Below are 20,860 nucleotides of genomic sequence, written 5' to 3' on the forward strand. Positions count from 1 at the left end.
TGTGATTACAGTTTTTACTGGTGACCTAACAAAGCAGTCAGGGTGTCAGGAGCCAGAAAGTTTTCCTGCTGAAGTCCTCATTCAAGGACAGGAATTATGCATCACAGCTTTTAAGAGCTTCGGACAGAGCACATTTGAACAGCTAGCCATGGCATGGCTGGGCTGGTAACAGGAGCATCTGCTCCACAAGAGGAGAACCCCAGCAGAACAGCAGATACAACACACCTTTCATCTTCATGCAGCATAGGAGCTAGAGCACAGCCTGGTTGTGCTCTCAGCTCCGTGTTACCATCACAGTTAAGACCACCAGAAGGAATAAGAAGACCAGGGAAAGCCCTAATTTATCAGCCAACGTCCCTTCCCAGTTGGGCTTTGAAACTTCACAGATGCAAAATGGTTTAGCCACTTCACATGCTCCAAACCCTTGTCTTCTGTCCTTTGGAGAAGGGAACAGGGCTTTCATTTCAGCTCACTTTGCAGTACCACATGTAACTAGTCCAGGAGAAAATGCTCATTTTGCAGCTGCACTAAAATAACGAACTTTAGAGTAGCCTATACTAGAAATCAGGCATAAAAAAAAATGCTTTTTATCTTGAGCACTTGCACTTTAGCTCTCAGTTGTCAATTGTTTTACGCTGTGCTTATCAAAATAAGCTTTACAAAGTTTGCCTTTGTATCAGTGGACAAGGAACGAGCAAACAGGAGGGATAACACGGCCGTCCCGCAGAGGGCAGAAAGCCACCAGGCAGGGAGGTCTATGGCACCACCAGTTTAGCTGTCAAAGACATGGGCACGGGAAGCACAATGAGTTGGCTTTCCATTCACCCCTGGCTGGCAGAGAGCAGGAAGGTTTTCCTCTCCCTCTCCCCAAGCCCTCGGGAAGCCTTGGCAGCAGGGGAAGCCTGCTAAGCCACCCCCTTCCCGGCCAGCGCTTGCCAGCCGCGAGGTGAAGCTGACAATTGGTGACAGTTTCATCGCTGCCCTGAGGCCGGGATGGCAAAGCCGATCATCTTCCCCTGCTGACGAGGATGAGAGCAGCAGAAGCAGCTGGGCAGGCAGCACCGTGCTGCTCCCAGCCCCTAACCAGGGCTCCTTTCTCAGCAATACAGCCTGGACGCTTTAAGCTTAATTACACGAAAGCCAAAGTTTACAACTCCAAATTGTCCAAGGGCTGCATTCTCGAAAAGGCTTTTTCCATCCCATTTGCAGCTCGTGTCTCGCTGCCGAGCCACAAGCAGCCAGGTACAGCTGGCAGCAGAGGGCACCACACAATCAGCTATGTGATTTATACACTTCCATCATGCTCGCGAGTGAATTTGTAGAACACAAATTACTATTACAACAAGCTACAGGGTGACTTTATAAAGCATGCATCATACCAAATGAAATGCGTAAAATGAAAGGCTGCTAATTTGCTCCAATGCTTTTATCCAGCAATTCAGAGAAGGAGACGTTCAAGCTTAATCTCTCCCGGCGTTCAAATGCCCCATTCCCCTAACAGGGCACATCACACAGATCTCCTGCCCGACCTGGCAGGTACGGAGCAGCATCTCTGCAGAGGATTAAAAACCACGTAAATAATTGCATTAGCCCAAGCATAAACCGCCAGCCCACAGCCCACCTCATCTGTGGTTTTGCACGCTGCAGGACCACACATCAAACGCTTCAGCTGACGGTGCCCAGCAGCCTCTGAGGTGGACAGCGGGGATTCGAGAGAGAAGGAACAAGCTGAAATTTCTCTTGCAATCCCCCACACCTACAGATCATATGTTTTTACCTATCGAATACTTGTTAAAAAAAGATGAAGCTACACCGGAGTCAATCTGCACTACGTGAGCATGCCAATATACACATCCTGCCATTTTTTCTCACCAGCACAAGAAGCTAAGCTAATACCTTTGCTGTCAGCAGAAACATTTTAGCACCTTGAGCCCATCGTCCCTGCTGAAAGCCACCACACCAGCCAAAGCTGTTACACACCCCAAGAAAAAAGGACTTGCTAGTTCATATCATCCGAGGAGCAACTGTAAATACATAATGATAAAGGAAATTTCCTCACATGCAGGTATACTAGAAAGAAACTCAATGAATCTACTTTCCTAATGACATCTCTAGTAGGACTTTAACAACTCGAGGCCATGCCCTCTCCCCAGGGATGGAGAGCCAGCCAGCAGAGCTCCAGAAGAAGAAACCCAACAGCAGAAGGAAAGACGAACGCCGACCTAACCCCGGTATTAAGGCAATGAATTATTTTCAGCTACTGTGTTTTCCCCTCAACATGTAAATACAGAAGCAATTAGCTGCCTAGGCACTTCTGCAGAAACAATTTAGCATAATCTTTTCTAGAATATATTTACATGGCTCCTGATTGCTTAATTTCTGACACGTCTGTTTCAGCCACTAGAAAGATTAAATAAAGTGAAATGGCGTGCACTGATACCTTGCCATTTTGAAGGTAAGAAGCTGCACAAGGCACACTGCTACACAAATTCTTGGCACAATTTGAACTTTAAAATTTTAGTATTGAAACTTTGCAACTGTATATTCTAAGAATTGCCTTTTTACGATTTTAATCCAACTGTTTCTTAGAACTTCTCTGCCCTTTTGCTGTTACTCTGAAAGATAAAATTACCGAAGAGCAGACACTATTTAAGCAAAAGAATGAGCATGGGCAGAGATTTCATGGAAGAGCTCATTTCTGTATCACATCTGAAACATCTACAATTCAAAAATTAGCCTGCGCAAGTAGGCAAATTAAAGCCAGAAAGAAAAAAATATTTCCTGAGTGCTATGCATATCATTCTTTTAATGATATAGCCTCCTGTGGTCTTAAACTAGAGTACTGGTGTTAAGAAGTCGGCTGTTCCATACAGATTCGTGAATGAGCAGACAAACAGCAAATTAATTTACAGGCTGGAAGTTGATCAGTGAGTACCAAAACCATGAGTATTTGTCAAGACCATAGGAGAAGAGACAGGAACCACCAGAACTGAAGACACCCAACAGACAAACTCTCTGCAGTCAGCTGGCAGATAACTCTATGACAACAGTAAGAAAAATGTTTTTATCTTTATTCTGCATCATCTGAAATTATTTTTACCAAGACAGCCAGCTGTCCTTCAGGGTATGTTTTGCCTTGCTCAGTGTAACACAAGCTATTATTTCAGGGCGCAGTCCTTAAAAAAATATCTGTGATAGATGTGTATCTTTACTGTCAGCCCCATTGCAACCCATAGTTCCCCATTAATTAGGCAGAAAGGTTGAGCCTTCCGCCTAAGACCCAGCAACCCCGATTTACACAAGAGCAGAGAGCTTTTATTTCAAATTCTCCTGTAATCGGCACAGACATTTGCTGCCCAGCTCACCACACACCCAAACCAGTAGCAGATCTCAGTTTATTGACAGCCGTCATGCTTCAAACAGACATAGCATAAAGAAAAATAGGATGAGTGCTCTGTATAACAAGTGATATGACATTTTTTTAATTCTGAGAAGACAACACACCGAAAACAGCAGTGACGCACTGCACAAACTGCCTGGCCTACAGCTGCTCCAACCCAAGGCCCACAGCACAGGGATGACTTTGGAAGACGAAAAATAAAAAGTCAGCTTTTTATTGTATTTTCAGCCCTGGTAGATTTAACCAATGTTAACTGCTACCTCCAGCAAGGAGCTTTGAAGCCTGACAATTACCAACTTCCTCCTTCGCAACATCTAGAAGAGGCATGATTTTACACCGGTCTTCATGTACTATGTGGAGCTGTGCAGCAGTTGCCTATAAGGCTTAATTTTGTCAGTCATGCAAAATAGATCGCCTGCATGCAACAGAAATACAAGCATAAGGCAATAGCATCAGGAACTGTGGGCACACAACGATCACTGTGCATTAAAAGGATCTCTGGGCAGGTCTGGGGTCTCCTATGTAACCCCACATTACGGCAGGTACCAACTTTTTCTTTACTTCCCCTATCAGCATGGCATATGACCAGGACACAGTCATGGTTATGCCTGGGTTTACCCAAAATGCTTGAATTTGAACAATGTTTCTGCTGGGAAGGAAGAGCTCAACCTCAGCACCTCATTCCTGGAGCAGCCTCGCTCTCTGAGCAGAAATTGCCACGCTAAGTTTCTCCACCTTTACGGTGCAGTCGTAATGGCAAGTCTCCGAGGAGGGGAAGATTGAGACAACTCAGAGTTTTAAGTGGTTTTGAACAAGGAGCCGAACCGATAGTTACACACTGACATTTCAGGCTTTCAAGCCCCAATCATTCGTAGTGGTATGAAGCCAAACCAAGGATGGGATAAAGCAATTACAGAGCCAAAAGTAAATGCAGCTAAACCGAGCTTACAAACGTCTAATCCGGGTGATCTGGCATTCGTGTCCCTCACATTAAGCAGGGGGGTTTGCCTGTTTCTACCCCAGAGGGACGAGCAAGGAATGCATTTTGCTGCAACACCACTAAGCAGCAGGTACCCAGCGGGTATTCCCCACCCCGATGGGAACAGCTCCGTGCTCTTCTTTCCCCAGAGGAGGATCAGGGCACAGGCATCGCCCTCACGCTCCACCTGGTGCTTTCTGCTAGCCCTTGCCACAAGGTCTGTGGGGACCCCAAAGTAACTGGTGATGCGCGTTCCCCGTACCTTCCTGAGACAGGTGAAGAGAAATGGAGCAGAAGGGATGCCCTCAGGAGACACATTTACTATTCTTTCCATTGCAAGGAGGGGGCAAACTTCCATTCCTTACTCCTTAGAGTGAAGATCCTGCTTTATTCCCTTACCAAGCCCGGCCAGAAAGGCAAGCAGACCTCTGGTCTCTGGATCCGTAAGCTGCTAAGAAAGTACTTGCCTTCCACCTCCGACCCATCTCCTACTCAAGCCCCTTCTCTCCTCATCTTACGTCAATTCAGCTGCTCCCATTTCTCACAGGAGCCACGCTCGGCTCCCTCCCTGCAGGCAGCCTCCCTCCTGCCACTGCCTCCTGGGGGGCTGCCTCCCCCTGGGCTCAAACCACCAGATCCCTGCTGCTGTGGGGCAGCTGCTCCCCGTCCCTGTGTACAGAGGGGCCAGATGAGATCCCCCAAACACCGAGACGTGGGCGGGGGTCCTCAAGAGCTCAGCCCCATCCCCCAGGCATGCACAAACACAACACACCGCAGCTGAGCTCTGGCCCCCACCCACTGCAGCCCCACACTGCTGGGCACTCCCTACACACACAGCACCCCATATATACCCAGAACCCCCCCAGCATCCCACACACATCCCGAACCACTCCCAAAACCCCCCCAGCACCCCCTACGCCTCCACAATCACCCCCAGGACCCCCCCAGCAGCCCCATACACACTCCAGGACCCTCCCAGCACCCCCTCCAAGCCCCTCACACCCTCCCAGTACCCTCCCATCTCCCCCATACACTCCCAGCACACCCCTAACACCCCTTAAACTCCCAGTACCCCCCCAGAAACCCCCCTCGAGTACCCCCCACAGCCCCTGCCACTCTCCAAGGACCCCCCCAGGACCCTTTACACTCCCAGTAACCCCCCAGCAGCCCTCCCCTCCCCTCCCAGTACCCCTCCATTACCCCCCACACACACCCTCCCAGTACCCCCCCCCCACTCACTCACCGTCTCTTCTCCAGCCCCCACCTCCACCACCACCGCCGCCCCTTGCCCTGCAGCCCCCCCCCCGCCACCACCGCCGCCGCCGTCCGGCTGCCGCTCCCGGTACAGGGACCAGAGCCCCACGTTGGGCAAGAAGACGAGGGCGGCCAGCGCCAGCCCCACCGCCTGCAGCAGCCGCTTCTGCTTCCGCCGCATGGGAGCTGCGGGGAGAAGGAGAACGACGGCGGCGAGGAGGAGGAGGAGGAGGAGGAGGAAGAAGAGGAGGGGATGAAGGCGAGCAGGGGGCGCGGAGCCGCCCCCGCCCCGCCGGAGCCCAACTTGCCCCGCGCGCGAGCAGCGCCAACTCCGGCACTTCCGCTCCGCTCCGCGCTGGGGGGGGCGGGGCCTCGCCGGGACACGCCCATAAAACGCCGAGAAGTGGGCGGGGTTTAGCACAAGCCACGCCCCCCCTTCCCCTGTGCCACCCCCCCTCCCTGCAGGCGGCGCGCTAATTGCGGGAGGTGCCCCCAGTCAATTAGCGCCCTGCGGGGGGGGTTGCGGGGTTAATTAAGCTGCCCATGAACTGGATGGGTTGGCTCAGCATGTGTTGTTTTTTTTTAACTTTTTTTTTTTAATTTTAATTCTTTTTTTTAATAATTATTTTTTATCGTAAATGCACCAACGGCAGCAAAATTGGGGGAATTTGGGGAATATCCCCTAAAAATGGGGGGGTGGATCCGCTCCTTATTTATGAGCCAACTTGCCCCTTTAGCTAGGAAGGTGCCCGGCTCGGCTGGTGCCAGCAGCAAGGCTGTGACACCGCTGGGACTTCCGATAAAAAAAATAATAATAATAATAAAAAATAATAATAATAAAAAAATATATTTGGTCTTTTCCAACATAAAGAAGTTGTTATTTCGCAGAAGGGCAGCAAAGGGCTTTGAACTTCCCCAAAGTTCCCCGGGCCGCCAGGGGGCAGCTGCTGGCGGGGAGCAGCTGGGGGGTGCAGGCTGCAGCTCCTGAGTTGCGGCACGTTCAGGCAGCTCCTGCTCCCCTTTTAATTATAAATGAGGATTTGTCGCCAGCTGATTTCCCTTCCATTGTTCCTTCGTGGGTGGAGAAGACGGCGACTCGTGAAACGCCTCTGCTCCTGTCTGGGAGGGGTCTTCCAGCATCACCAAACCACCCCTGGGCAGCGCAGAGGCTTTGGCCACTGCTGAATAATGCTTGGCCACCAAAATCCTACAAAAAAACTACGGCTTTGTTATCCTTGCTTTCTTTGTGAGCACCTAGGCTGGAAAGCTCTGCTGCCTCTGCTTTAATCCTGCAGCCATATGGACCCCTACAGCATCATCCCTAGCCCCTTCCTTGCCTCTGCCCCCTTTGAGAAGTGCTCGTGCCCCAGCAGAGGTCTGTAGGTAGGCACGCGGGACCGCGTTCTGCCCTTGGCAGAACATCCTCGTTTATATAAAGAAATGACAGCCACAAAGTTGGAGAGTTAATTAAAACAAAGCTACTGGCTGGCTTGACACATGCTTAAATGTGGGATTCTGAGCCTGCTTGCTAAATGAAATGTTTGCCTGGTATATTGACTTCAGCGGAGTCGCACGAGCTCAAACTGGGGCAGGAATTGGCCGGTGCTGCAGGTAGATCAGTTTTGTACCTGGGAGCATCCCAAACAATCAAAGTGTCTGAAGAGCCTCGTAGCAAGGACACCGTGGCTGTTCCTTGGTGATCACACTGGAAATGGATACTCTGGGTTTCTCCTACCCGCTTCGTGATGGATTGGATCCCCTTGGGGTTACCAACTAAAACCATTTATACCCGTGCAGCCGCCTGTACAATAAATGGGTGGACTTCCTCGCGTCGCAGCAGGAACCTGGGGGGGTCTAGAAGGACCCCCGAGAAGTGTTTGCAAGCCTGGCTTCAAGCAAAGCCACGGGCAGATCTCCAGGAGCCCCAGGAAAGCTGCTGGCACCTGAGGGGCTCCTCGCTGTGCTCCATGGCACCAGGGAAACGCACTGCCGAAACACTGCCACACTGAGGCCAGTCTCTTTGACTAAAAGCCCAGTGTTTCTCCCTCTCCTCTTTCTCCTGAAGTGTTTTAGCAGAGGCAGAGCTCTCGTTTTGGCCCGCTAGGTGTAATGCCTTGGGGATTAATCGGGTACATGCAAAATAAATGGGGATTTGCTTCTGAGACAGGAGAAAGACTGCGGATGTTAAGCCTCTAGTTGGAAAGGGAAATGGTGTACCTTGCCGAGGTGCTTTTCAAAACAAATATAGGATGAATTAATAGCAGCTCAGTCCCTGTGTGGAAGCTCTCTACTAGCGAGCTGGGTTGCCTGGCTTGCAGCTCCTGTGCTGAGACGCTGCAGGGGAGGGCACAGCACAGGGGCAGCGGTGCCAGGAAAGCTCAGACGGAGGACGAGGAGCTGGGTGCAGGAGGAGCTGGGCCAGCAGGGGCTGGTGGAGGGCTAGAGAAGAACACAAAGTGCTAAGGGGGGTGTACAGAGCAGGAGCTGTGGGATAAGGCCCCCGGATGGTACGGCAGCATGGGGACGAGACGGCAGAGCCCTGGGTCTGTGCTCTCCTTCTGGTCTCCTCTGGCCACAGCTCCTCAGGGCAAGGACTGATGCTGGAGAAGGGCCAGATTCTGACCTGGGGATGCCTGCAGGGGTGGGCAAAGGAAAGCAGAAGGCCCTTTACCTGCTGCAGAGAGCTGCCAGCTGTGCCAGCCCCTCTCTCCAGCCTGGGAGTGAGATGAGTGCTGGCTTTCTGTGCCCTCTGCTGCTGTGCCAGCCTCGCCACAGCGGCTCTGGAAGAAAATCCTGCTGGAGGCATGGCACAGCTTCCTCTGACAGCAAGGGGGAAGCGATGATCAAAATACCACTCAGGAGCCTGCTAGGTTTTTGGCTCAGGTTCAGCTCCATGTTGCCACGGCAGGGGTTGGAGAGCAAAAATCCAGCCCAGACCTCCGTGTCCACACCGGGCCAGTGGCAGATGACATCCAGAAAGCCAGCTCTGCCACACCGGCTGGGACTGGGGATAAATGTCTGTATGCTGGTGATGCTTCCTCTTTGCTGTACATGTTGTTTTTAACCAGAAGAAAAGGAACTCCTTAAAAAATAAATGAACCTCAGACATGGCTGTGTCACAAGACCTTTTATTCATGGCACTGTTTTATCCTTCAGTATTTACCGGTTGAAGTTCAGCTCAAATCTCATGTGAACTGAATTAATTTATTGGATTTTTTTTTCCTTTTTTTTTTTTTTCCCTCAAAAAGGCAATGTGCTGTGTGCAGCAACCAGCTCACCTGTGGGCAGGAGCAGAGCCTCGCTCTGCGGCACTGCCGGCTGCCCCTGAAACTTGGAGCTGCTTCCAGCCAGCACCTGTGGTGCTGCAAAACTTGAATTGTAAGGGCTTGAATAGCTCAGGGAGCTTTTTATAAGAAATTTAAAGCCCTGGCCCTGTGTGAGGGCATCCTGCCCTCCTGCCAGCCCTCCCAGGGAAGGGGCACCAACACCGTAAGCCCTGGTCCCTGGGGAGCGAGGCGGGGAGCTGGCTGTGGTGTGACCGACCTGCAGGTTAATCCATATAGGACAGACCCACGCGCAGCTTCTAGCAGAAAAATAAATAAAACAAACATGTCGATATTCCCCCTGGATCCACCTGAATGAACAAAATCCCTGCAGTCAACAGGGAAATCTGCCTGCATTTGCTCTGGACAAGCAGAGCCCGGCGAAGGGGGTGGCTGGAAGCTGCGTGGCCGCGGGCTGCTGCTCCGCCTGCCTGCTGCGAAGGGGAAGGAGCAGCCCGGAGAGGTGCAAAAGCAGCCGAGCTGTTGGAAGAGTTTCCCGGAGCGAAACACTCTTTTAACTCCCCTGGCCTTAAATCAGCTAGGTAATTTCGCCGATCTCCCGTGGCAGGGGAAATTGCTGATGTCTAAGTGGAAGCACAGCCCTGGAGGGCGAGGTGGCAGTGGCTTGCTGGGAGGATAAATGCTGGAGCAGAGCACAAAGCAAGGAGGGATGTGGGCCGCATTCATCTCACATGCTGCCAACAGTTGCATGAACATACCCAGAGATTAGCTTTGCATGGGGACATGTTTTTTTCCCAGGAGTTACCTGAATCCATCGCCCACCGCAGGGCCAGGCTGCACAACAGGCACATCAGTGGTTCATGAGGAAAAGGCTTTGCTGTGCTTTTCAGGCACAGGAGGATGCCAACAAACACGGGAGTTTTGAGGGAATTCCTCAGCTGTGGGACCAGGAGCCTTGCACAAGGATGAAGACGTGCCAGGCATGGCCTTGGTGGCAGACTCTGGAATAGAAATGTGGGACGAAGCCATCCCTGCTCTCCTCTGGGTCTTTATGATGGGTGAGGAGCTCGCTTCTCCAGGCAAAGCCACTCCTTGCACAGCACCACATCAGCCTGGTTTCATCCTGCTGCTGCTTTCCCCAAGCAGCCCTGACAGCCCGTGCACATCCATCAGCAGGGCTTGGCGATGAGGAGCAAGAGGGCCTCCTCCAGGCTCTCTCTCAAGTAACCTTATTAAAAAAAATAATGCAAACCACAACTGTTGCTGGAGACTTTCTGCCTGGAATAGGCAATGAGCCTTGTCTGCTTGCTCTGCTCCGAGCTCCAAGACGCTGCAATGAATCGGACCAGCTCCAAGTCCGGTGGAGCCAGCGAGGCTGGCTGCAGCAGGGATGTCCCCAAAACTCCCCGGCTCCAGCTTCCCTGAGCACACCGTGATTTTTTTAGGCCAGTATTTTCCGTGCTTCTCGAGGGACGTGGAAGCTCACGCTCTAATAATTAAGGCAGCTCTGAACGCGGAGCCCTCAGCCTCGCTTTGCTTCGTAGTCTGTTTCCCGTCACAGTCGCTTGTGCGTGGAGCAGCCGGCTGCTTTCCGACTGTGCTCACGGGGTTTTAGCACGGAGGATCTTACAGCAAGTTCTCCAGTGCACACGTGAAATAGTGAGAGAAGTTTGCTGCTTTCCTCTGAGCAGCTGTGCAGGAGCAGTTTGCGCAGCACTGAGCTAGACCCGGGGGAGAAGTTGGCTCCTCTCCGGCTCACTGGATGCCCGCTGGGATGAGAGGAGCACTGCTTGGTCCGAGGTCTTCTGCAGGGTGGATCGGGAACACGTCAGTGCTCGAGCCCTCCTCTAGGAGGTTGTTTGCAAAGTGTGCTAAACTCTGCTTGCACTGTTAAAAAATAACCTTATGGAAAGGGGAGAGAAGGATGAAGGCACTTAAACCAGCACTAAAATATCTAATGCTGAAGACACCCAGGAGAAAGGAAAAAATAAAGCTGGCTATGAGAAAATCTAAGTGAACTGCATAAAAACTTAAACGAGGTGGATAATATCACCCCAAGTGACTGCACTCAGCCCCACTGAGGGGAGAGGAGCCCAGGCTGCAAAATGGAAATAAGGGAGAGGAAAACCCAGAACGAGAGCCAAGAGTTACCTGCCTGAGGGGAGAAGCATCAGTGCAGGGCTGAAGCTAGTGCCCCCCTGGACACGAGTCCCCCTCCCCATGGGCTCTGCTACTCAGGGCTGCTGGCGTTTGTCCCCTGCTGGGGTGAAGTGGCTGCGGGCAGGTGGCTCGAGTGCCCGAGCGGAGGGCACGGCACTGAGCCTGCCGCTGCCGAGCCGCTTTTCCAGCTGGGGGTTGCTCTCTGCTCTTAAAATAGGTCCTCTCCAAGGGCTCTTGTGCTTGAGAGCTAGAAGAAAGCCAGGCTTTTTGCCCTTTATTTTCCCTCTCTGAAGGGAAAGGCAGGAAACCCAGCACATGAGGACAAGGGCGGTGCGGGGTGGGATGCAGGGTGGCAGCAGAGCCCTCGAGATGCTGGTGCACCCCAGCCCATGACCTTCTCTGCCCCCTGAGATGCGTTGGTGGCTTTTGTTTCCAGACCCGAAGGAAATGTCCTCATAGCTTTCTCTTCTTTTTCTCTTTCGCTCCTTTTGGAGGGCTTTCAAAGAGCTTTGTCAAAGGGAAGTGCTCTTATCTTGGGTTTGACGAGGTGTCAAGGGGCTCGCTGTACCCTGAGCGGTGCTGGACAGGGCTGAGGAGCTGGGGGACCTGGTGCCTGTCCCCATCCCACACACGCAGAGCATCCCCTGGCTGGTACCCAGCTGGTTCCCCTGTGAGCCCCGGAGTTTGCCAAGTCCCTGACAGGCTAAGGAGAGACTTAAAGAGGGATGCAGAGAGGAGACAGCAAAAGCTGGGCAGGAGGAAATAAATTAAAACAATAAACAAAGCAGCTGATGGCGTTCTGTTGAGCTTTCCCAGACATAAACCCTCTGCTCTGCGGACACTTGGGTGTCTCTCATCAGCTGGCATTGTTTTGTTCTTCTGTGCATTTCCAGTTGTTTGGATGAGAGAAAAGAAATGTTATGGCAGGGAAGAAGAAAGATAGGGGAAGGCTACAAAAAGCTGCGAGCTGCCAGTGTGTTTTGAGTTGCTTTATTCTGAATCAATATTGAACTGAAGAGGAATTATAAATCTAGCAGATTACAGCTGAAGCAATGCCAGGGCATCTGTTTCCAGATATTCTTTTTTTTTTTCTTTCTTTTTTTTTTTCTTTTTTTTTTTTTACTTGCTAGAGCAGCTGTTTTTACAAGAATCTGCAGTAAAAGAGTTATTAAAACAAAGGGGGAAAAGAAATAACAATAAACGGGAGATATATAGCAGGCGAGGAGCAGCAGAGACATGGGGCTGGGAAATAAATGGAAGAGAGGAGGAAGAACCCAGCAACCGACAGTTTGTCACCAGCATCGGGCGCTACAGAATCTGGAAGATATTTGTTTTACAAGACAGCCAGCCCGAGCTCCAGGATTTTGCTCGGTGATTTACGACGTCTGGCAGCTGTTGCAGAGGTTGAGCTCAGTGCAGCAAAGAGAAAAAAAAAAAAAGAAGTGGAAATCACCCTTAGCACTCGCGTGTTGTTCCCTGACGGGAGGAGATTTACGGGGGCAGGCAGGCGGGGGGGCTGGGGGTGCTCGCAGACAGGTCCCGGCCTCGTCACTCCCCTGTCTGCCATCGGATTTGCCTTTGATGATATTCAGGGGGCTGCGGGAGTGTAACCGAGGCCATTCACGTGGCTTAAAGCCTGGCTGCACATCGGCAGGGGTGATGTAACCACACAGGCGTGCTCACAGCCCAAGGATGAAATAATGCACGGGAGAGGGAAGCACTGTGAGGTCGTGACGCCGTCACCGCCACGGGTCACTGCGAGGCGTGACCCTGCTCAGCGCTGGGAGCTGTGTGCCCAGGCTGTTCCCCCGCCTGCAGCCAGCCACGTGGCCATCGTATTCCCAAATTTCCCTAATTCCACCACCAAGCAGCTGGGGTACATGGGCTGCTCCTCTCTGCAGTCCTGCATTTTTCCCCCTTGCACACCAGCCCTGCGGTACTGCTCGTGGGAGGGCTGGGGTCTCACAAAGCTGCTGGAGAGGTTCTTTGGGAAAGGGCTGGGGGATGACCTGGCACAGACAGGACCTGTGGAATTCTTTCGTGTTAAACCTTTTATGTCACGTAGCTGATTTTTATAGGAACTAATCTAATCAACCAAAAAATGATATTCCTCCCATATTTTGATTGTTCTCTAACTTCACCCTTTGGCAGTCTCAGACTCCCCGAAGGCTGGCTCCCACACCTTGATAACCTCCAGTTGTTACAGGGACAGTTTGCAGGTTTTCCCCCCCTGCCCTCCGAGTTGAATGATGCTCGGGATCTCGGTCCTCACACGCGGTGAAGTGCTACACCCTACATAAAGGTGCCCCGTGCTGCCTGCTTGCCTTGAAATCAGGCTGATGGCTGGCACCAGCACAAACAAAAAGAGGGTTTTGGCTCCCATCTGAAGTCGCCCAAAAAGCCAGCTGTCCCCCGTCCTGCTTTGCTGCTGGTGCCTGGAGCAACTCCTGTGTTTCCAACCGGCTCTCACCAGACGCCTGCTGGGGAACGTGGGCTCCCCTGCAGCCACCACAGAGCTGGGGATTTGGCCTTGGTTTTGCTCTGGGTTTATTGATTCGTTTTGCAACCGTGCTCTATAAATAGACTCATTCTTGCAGTTATAACAGAGTCGATGAGAGCTTGGGAAGTGGAGATGGTAAGAAAGCAGAATAGAAATCAAGCCCCAAACAAGACACAGAATGAATGCATCCCCTAGACGTGAGAAAAAGCCAGAAATGGTTCTCTCACTCGGGCTATAGCTATGCAGACTGTGCTGCTGGTGTTACCTGGGCTAAAGGGTGATGCCCGATGTGCTGGCCGCAGGATGGGTGTCTTCATGCCCTAGGCTGTGGGCAGGCTGCGATTCCCCATGGCAAAGCCAGCCTGGAGGGTGTGGGATCCCAGCCTTGGTGCCGTGGATGGTGCACCAACAAATGCTCTACACCAATCCCACCTGTCCAGTGACTGTGCCTGCGCCACCTCTGGGCTGATTTACTGCAGAGCCCTGGGGGTTTACAGAGCTGCCCAAATCACATCACAGATCATCCCAGGCACTGATGTGCCCAACCTGCTGAAACACCGGTGACAAACCATGCCTAAAAAGCTAATTTTTAACCTCTTTTTCCCTTAGCCATCTCCATTAAATGAGCAGAGTCAAAATTCTTTCCTTTCCCCTTTTTTTTCTGGCTTGTGTTTCTGGCTTTAATTGCTAAATCTTCCGGACAGGGATCGTCTCTTCTAAAGCACCCGAGGAGCGCTGAGCACAATGGCCCTCCAGTCGCTGCTGGAGCTCCAGGATGCAATCCAAAGAGAAATTATTCACTGAAATCTGCAGTCAGCTCACAGCGAGCTGCCGAGCAGGAAGGAAGCAATCTTCACCTAATCCACAGTTTGATGCAGATTATTCATACGGTTCTGCTGAAGAGTAATACACTCGGCCGGGACAGAATCAAAATGATGCCTCCTTAATATGATGGAAAATAAATAGAATCTGCTTTCGAAGGATGCATTGACTGAGCTGTCGTGTCTGATGCTGGGGAGACAAGTGTCTACAAGCTTCAGCTTAATGTAGCGTGGAAATGTATTGGGTTGTATTTATGCCCATATACAATACTTAACCGGCTATTGTGCTGATTAAATATTTAATTAGCTGTCTGTGAGGGGAAATGCACCATTAGTCTATAGGGAATTACACTGTTCCTTGTGTCTGCTCTTAAATAAAATGTGTAATTCGTTGTCACTTAAGCATGATGTTAAGTGCCCATTAAGAAGGTGTTTCCAAGGGGAAAAAATACAAAATGTAGCTGCTGGTGGTGTGTCAGGTGGACCTGCAAGTGCCCAGAGCACAGCCTTTGTGGGTGTCCTGGGGAGAAAGGAGCTGTGCTAGGGATGTTCAGCCTGTCCTCTGTGTACCAGTGCTGGTCAGGGCACGCTGCTGAGCCAGGGAAAGGCCTCGGGGGTCCCAGCTTTCATCCCAGATCCAGCTGGGATTTACCCTTGGGAAAACAAGTCACAGGGTGCAAGGAGTCAGGGAGCAGCAGGAGGTGTATCACGGCTCAATGCCATGGTCACCGGGCTGGTGAGCTCGTTTTTCATGTGGTGGTGGAGAGAGAGAGGCAAAGAAGGCAGCTGCTGGCTGGTGGAGCAGGGGGAAGGAGGGCTCCAAGTCCCCGAGCTGTTCCTCTTGTCCCCAAACACAGCCTGGCTTCTCAGACGTCTGCTGGGTGCAAAAGGAAAGGGAGAGCAGTGAGAAATATCCAGGAGAGCCAGTGGCTCCAAATGCACTTTTTACTTCCATACATATCAAAGACACTGACCAGGTATTGGGATTCAATAGCAAACTCCAATAATTCTGAATAACCCAGCTTCATCCGTGTACTTCCAGCTAGCTTCTGCCTAAGTGCAGGGCAGCTCTCCCACTCTCCCTGTGCTCAGGTGGGATTTACTCTGCAATAAACATTCCCATGCTCCAAAGGCTGCCTTAGCAGGGCTGGTGTGCAGACACAGCCACCCTGGGTGTGGTGACAATGAGGGGCATGGTGTCACTTGCATTCACGTGGTTGGATATGGGGCTGCTGGGAGCCCTGATTTCCCCAAGCAGGGGCGAGGGGCTGTGATGCTCGGCCGTGCTGCGGTGGCACACGGGGCTCCTGTCATGTAGAGAGGGATGGGACACTCTGCAAGGGCACAGGGAGGACAGCCCCAGCCCTTCCTGGCACATCTGCTCGGGGGAGTGAATGATTTATTGCTCCTGACTTCTGTGCTCCTGGCACCAGGCTCAGGAGAGCACCAGCCGAGAGAGCTGCTCTGCCACCAAATGTGATGCTGAGGTGCTGGCGGCCTGGGCGAAGACAGTGTGAGACCTCCATCTCAGCAGGGTGAAGCAAGGAGGAGGTCAGACCTGTTTTGGGGTACAGAGGGAGGAAATGATAGTTTTTAGTCCCCTTGGGTGGCTGAGCCGGGGCTAGCTGTGCTGGGAAGCGATGTGCAGAGCTGGCACTGGGTCATGCTGTGAATTCACAGATTCACCAGGTGACTTCCCTGTCAAACGAGGTGTCACTCAGCCACCCCTCGGCTCCCCTCCGTGTGCTGTGAGAGGTGCAGCAGTGTCAGAGCTGCCCCCAGCCCCAGCAGCAGAGCCGGGGCCCTGGGGAGGTGTTGGCACTGCCCTGTATGGCCCAGCCCTGAGATCTCAGGTTTGGGAATCCTGGGGGTGGTGGAGGAGGCTGCAGATTGCCTTAGTCAGGTTGCTTGGGTTTGCTTTCTTCTTCTCTATCCTTTTTTTTTTTTTTTTTTTTCTCCTGGCTTTCACACCTCCCCTCACTCTCTATTTTTGATGAGCTGAGTCAAGCCTGGCTTTGGCACCAGGACGAGCGGAAAGGTGATGGGAGAGCCACGACGTGGGAGGGCAGCGGTGAGGCTGAGCTCCTGAACCCCCAGCACAGAGCTGTACCCCACTCGGAGCGATGCAGAAGTGTGTGGGGTGGCATCCCACCCACTCTACAGACCCCAACCCCAAAACCAGAACAGCAGCAGGGCACAGACATCAACTGTGCTGAGGGCAGGGAAAAGGGCAAAGCGAGCACAGGGGTTGGGGAGGGCTTCGGGGGCAGACAACACGGGGTGAGCAGGGGGCTAAAGCTCCTTCTCGGTCCAGGGATGCATCTCGTGCAGCTCCCAGGGGCTTTGTGCCCTTCTGCAGCGTGTCCTTCACGGTGCTGGAGGCACATCTGGCTGCTGTGCCCTGGATCCAGGCGTGACGGCCTGAGCCACGTGGGGTGTGCACAGGGAAGGCTTCGGGCCCCGCTCGGCTGCAGGCAGCTGGCTGGGGGAGATGGGCTGAGGAGAGGCAGAGGTTTTTAGCTTTCCTTTAGAAAATTAATCACACTTTAATTACAGTGAAACCTGGAGACATGGCAAAGGATTAAGTGGATTATCTTCAAAGTAATTTGTTATCAAATATTTATCCTTCTGGGAAGGGAGATGCAGCCTGAGAAAGGCTGTGTTATTAGTGCCGCAGGCCAAGGACGTGCCGCGTCCTTCCCACCCGCCTGCCCCCAGCCCCATGAGGCATCCCTAAAAGCAGAGCAGGGTCCTTCATCCCCCAGGGCTGGTGGCTTCGGAGCAGGAGCTGCATCAGGGTTTTGCCCCCGTGAGCTCATTGTGCGGCTGGGAGTGGTGATGCCAGTGCCTTCGTGGGGCTGCCTGGTCCCTGGGGTGACACTGGGGACAGCCAGCACTGCTCGTGGCTCAGAGGGGATGGATGATCCAGCCAGGCTGCCTCGGCCCCACTTCCCATGCAAGGAGCCAGTGCTGTGTGGCAATTTGGGCTCAGCCTGAGCTCTTCATCCACTCGCAGACTGCGTGTTTAGTGCTTGGATGCTTCGTTAGCTGATAATGATGAGTCCTTGTAGTTGCCTCCCGGGCATTGTAAATGATCCAGCGTCAGGAGATGCCGCAGGGATGTGGAGATGCAGTGAGGCTGGAAGGGGCTGAGTCCTGAAGCAGGGATAACCACAATGCAGATTTATCTTCGTGCACCCAGGCTGGGGATGTCCACATGGGGAGGGCGGCTGTAGGGATAGGGACAGGGACAGGGCCACATGGGGGCTCATGGGTGGCTGGATAGGACCTCTCCTCACTGCTCACGTGCACTGAGCAGAAGCTTTCCTTCTCCTTCCCTTTGATAAAGGACTTTTTGTTGCTCATGCTGCCCTGCAAACAGCTCTTGCTGTCCTCCTCCAGTGCTGGTTTTGGCTGCAACGGGACCCACTGATGTAGCACATATTTATCTTGTAAGGACAATTCATCCTCCTGAGTGAAAGCAGAGTGCTGGACAATGTGTGACAAACTTCTGCCCTCCAGGTGGGCTGTGGTGGATGGGATGGAAACACTGAAAGCACAGCAGGATGCAGCCCCCCTTCAGGGGACGTTAGCTCAAGGCGATGTTTTGGGACTCCCTGGCACCAGCAGTCCAGTCCCAGCAGCCTGAAAACTGCCAGGTAATGCTGGGGCTGTTCACACCCCACATTTCATCCTGCTGCCGTGCACTATGCTAGCAGGCATCACAGAGGATCTGGGGGCCAGGACACCCTCAGTTTTGAGCTGGGCCCAGCGAAGCGCGGTTCCTGCAGTGTGCAGCCGCCTCTGCTAGCCAAGCAACACAGACGGGCGCCAGGTTTGTTTGACAAGGCATTGTTTTCCATAAAGCCATGTGTGCTGGCATTAATTAGAGTTCTATCCTTTAATTCTTTATTAATTGAATCTCCCATCAGCTTCTCTTTCATTTTACCGTGGATTAACGCTGGGATGAGCAGCCAGGATTTACCAGGGCCATCCTTTCCCTGGCTGAGAGCCTCTTGCCTTTGCCACCCTGCTCTCACCCCACAGCACCCCATGGCCCCGGGCTCTGCCCAGGACCCCCATTACACCCCACGGTGCACAGGGTGCCCGACCTGCCACGGTGCCAGTGTTTATTGCTGGCAGATGCTATTTAGTATGCCTACATCTTTAATGAAGGAGAAAGCACTTCAGCAGCCTGACACGAGACAGATCTAGTTGCCTGCTCATTTCTGAACAGCAACAGAAATATTTGCTGCGTGTCTCTGCCTGCTATGTATCATCATTAGCACTTTTGCAGTCTCTATTAAGCATTTGTCTGAAATAATATAAATATAATTTTTAAAACGCCTTTCTTATTGCTCTTAGCCCTTCCAGTTGTGGATTTTCCTCAGCATTTTTACCCTGCTTTGTGCATCCTTAACACTTCACATCTCCCATCGAGTACCAATCACCATCTAGTTTTCCTTTGCTCTGTATACATTTTCCAGTGTAATTGCTGCTTTCATTTCACCGCTGAACCACAAGGCCTCTAATTGCTTCCTTTCCTAACCGTGCAGCTGGGCTTGGTGGTCTGCAGGCTCCCCCAGATATTTCTCTGCCTGGTCTCCCCTTTGCAGCCATCCACAGCCCCCTGGCTTCCCAAGACAGCTCCTCCATCCTCCCTCCCTCTCTCCAGGCAGGTTTATTCCCCACCATGACAACTGGATCTGCAAAAGGGGATCGTGGCCCCAGCCTCTGTCTGCAGAGCCCCCTGCAGCCACAGCACTGTGTGCCCTGGGCTCTGCTCCCGCCAGGATGTCCCACCAAGTGCAAGAAATCCCCCTCTCTGTGAGCTGGGGATAGGTTTCTTTCTCCTCCTGGGCACTGCAGCCAGCAGAAGGATACCTATTCAGTGCCACTTCACCAGCTTGGCACGGCTGGGTGCAGGCGCTGGAGGTGGATCAGGATGCTCTGGGTCAGACAGGAGCCTGCAGGAGGTCCTGGGCTAAGGGCAGGGGGAGCAGGAGGGAGAGGAGGACTGGGAGACGCTCACCATGGTTTGGTTTCCACAGCACCACGGTCACGGTGGGTGCCCACACCAGGGACATGCCCCATCTGCATTCACCTCTGCTCCTCGGCTCAGCAGACAGACCCTATTTACATCCTTCATGCCCCATGCTGTGGCATCATCCCCCAAATCCCCGCTGCATCTGTCAGCCACCACTGCCACTCCTGCTTCCCCTGAGCCTCCAGCTAAAGCAGGAAAAATGAGCAGCAAGAGGCAGCACGGCACCAGCGCACTTGTTACCTGGACCCCTCTCCCAGCCCGGCGTCCCATGGCACAGGGATGAGTGTGCTCATTAAGCCACGCTGCCCCAAAGCTGGGCTTTCTGGGGCCCAGAGGAGGTATTTATCACACAGCCCTGCAGCCGCTGGCTCCGTTCGTCCCCATGGCAGCAACTCCAGGTCCACAGGGCTGCATCGGTGGGGCACTGATGGGACCAATTTATCGAGTGAGAAGAAAGCAAATTTTGAGTCGTGGTGACACGGTGAAGGAGGGATCCTGCTGGGCGTGCCGGGGGTAATTGCTCATGCAGCTCTCGCTCTCCCCAGCACAGCCACGGGTCTGGCACAGGGAGGTCTTTTTGGAGCTCCCATCCTTCAAATGCCTAGGCTGGCCCTGAGGGCTGAGCAGGGGCTTTCGTCCGCCTCCCCTCGTGATGAGAGGGGAGGAAATGTCCAGGCAGGGAGCTAGTGCCATCGTTAGCCTCCCTCTCTGACATGCTTAGCGCCCTCACAGCTCGCCAGCCCCTCGCTCTCCCTCCCCTTGCCCTTTGTGGCAGGATTCAGAGCAGGGAGCAGCCTCTCCTCATTAGCTGGGCTGTGGACGTGCTCTGAGTGCCCTGCGCTGGGTAATTGGCCTTAAACGGGGCTGTGCCAGGAGAATCGTGGGAGTTAGCTCAGGGATAAGAGCTGAGACTCAAAAAGTGGTCCCAGCAGATCTGGTCCTGCCTCCAGGATCTGCCTTTACACCTGGACAGGGAGAAAAAATGGGTTGAGGTCCAGCAGTGTGGCAGTGGGGGTATTTTGGGAACAGAGCAGCTGCCGGGGCTGGCCCTGGGTGCAGTCCTGGTCACCAGGAGATGGAGCTGGGTCCAGATGCATCCTCTGGCTGCCTCCGGCCCCAAAGCTCTTCAATACCAAAGATTCCCCAGCAAAGAGCAAAACCAAGACAGAAGGGGAAGAAAGAAGAGCCTGGAAGCTTTGCTGACACCCTTGGGAAGCTGGGAGAGGAGAGGTGGCACCATGTCCCCATGTCCTGGTGGTGACACGAGCTCTTAACCCCTGTGGCCCTGGGGATGCAGCAGCTTTACTGCTTCACACAAGCCAGAGCCTGGGCAGATGCCAGCGATGCTGAGCAGCCTTGGACCTGCCTGTCTGCCCTGGGGGTGGATGCTTTCTGAGCTTTTGGGCTGGTTCGTG

The 20,860-nt window shown here is 52.9% G+C and overlaps 1 protein-coding gene across 1 annotated transcript in view; it reads right to left on the bottom strand.

The window, feature by feature from the left end:
- The window catches only part of GALNT10 (polypeptide N-acetylgalactosaminyltransferase 10), a gene marked incomplete at its 5' end in the record, with an annotated part of 81,900 nt that extends 76,086 nt beyond the window's left edge, over positions 1–5,814 (bottom strand). Inside the window, one exon of the mRNA XM_084295558.1 lies at positions 5,623–5,814. Coding sequence (XP_084151684.1) covers positions 5,623–5,814 — 192 coding nt within the window. The remainder of the gene's footprint in view (positions 1–5,622) is intronic.
- Between the last annotated feature and the right edge of the window lie 15,046 nt (positions 5,815–20,860).

The sequence above is a fragment of the Netta rufina genome, assembly GCF_964035555.1.
Source record: "Netta rufina genome assembly, chromosome: 14".
NCBI classification, from domain to species: Eukaryota; Metazoa; Chordata; class Aves; order Anseriformes; family Anatidae; genus Netta; species Netta rufina.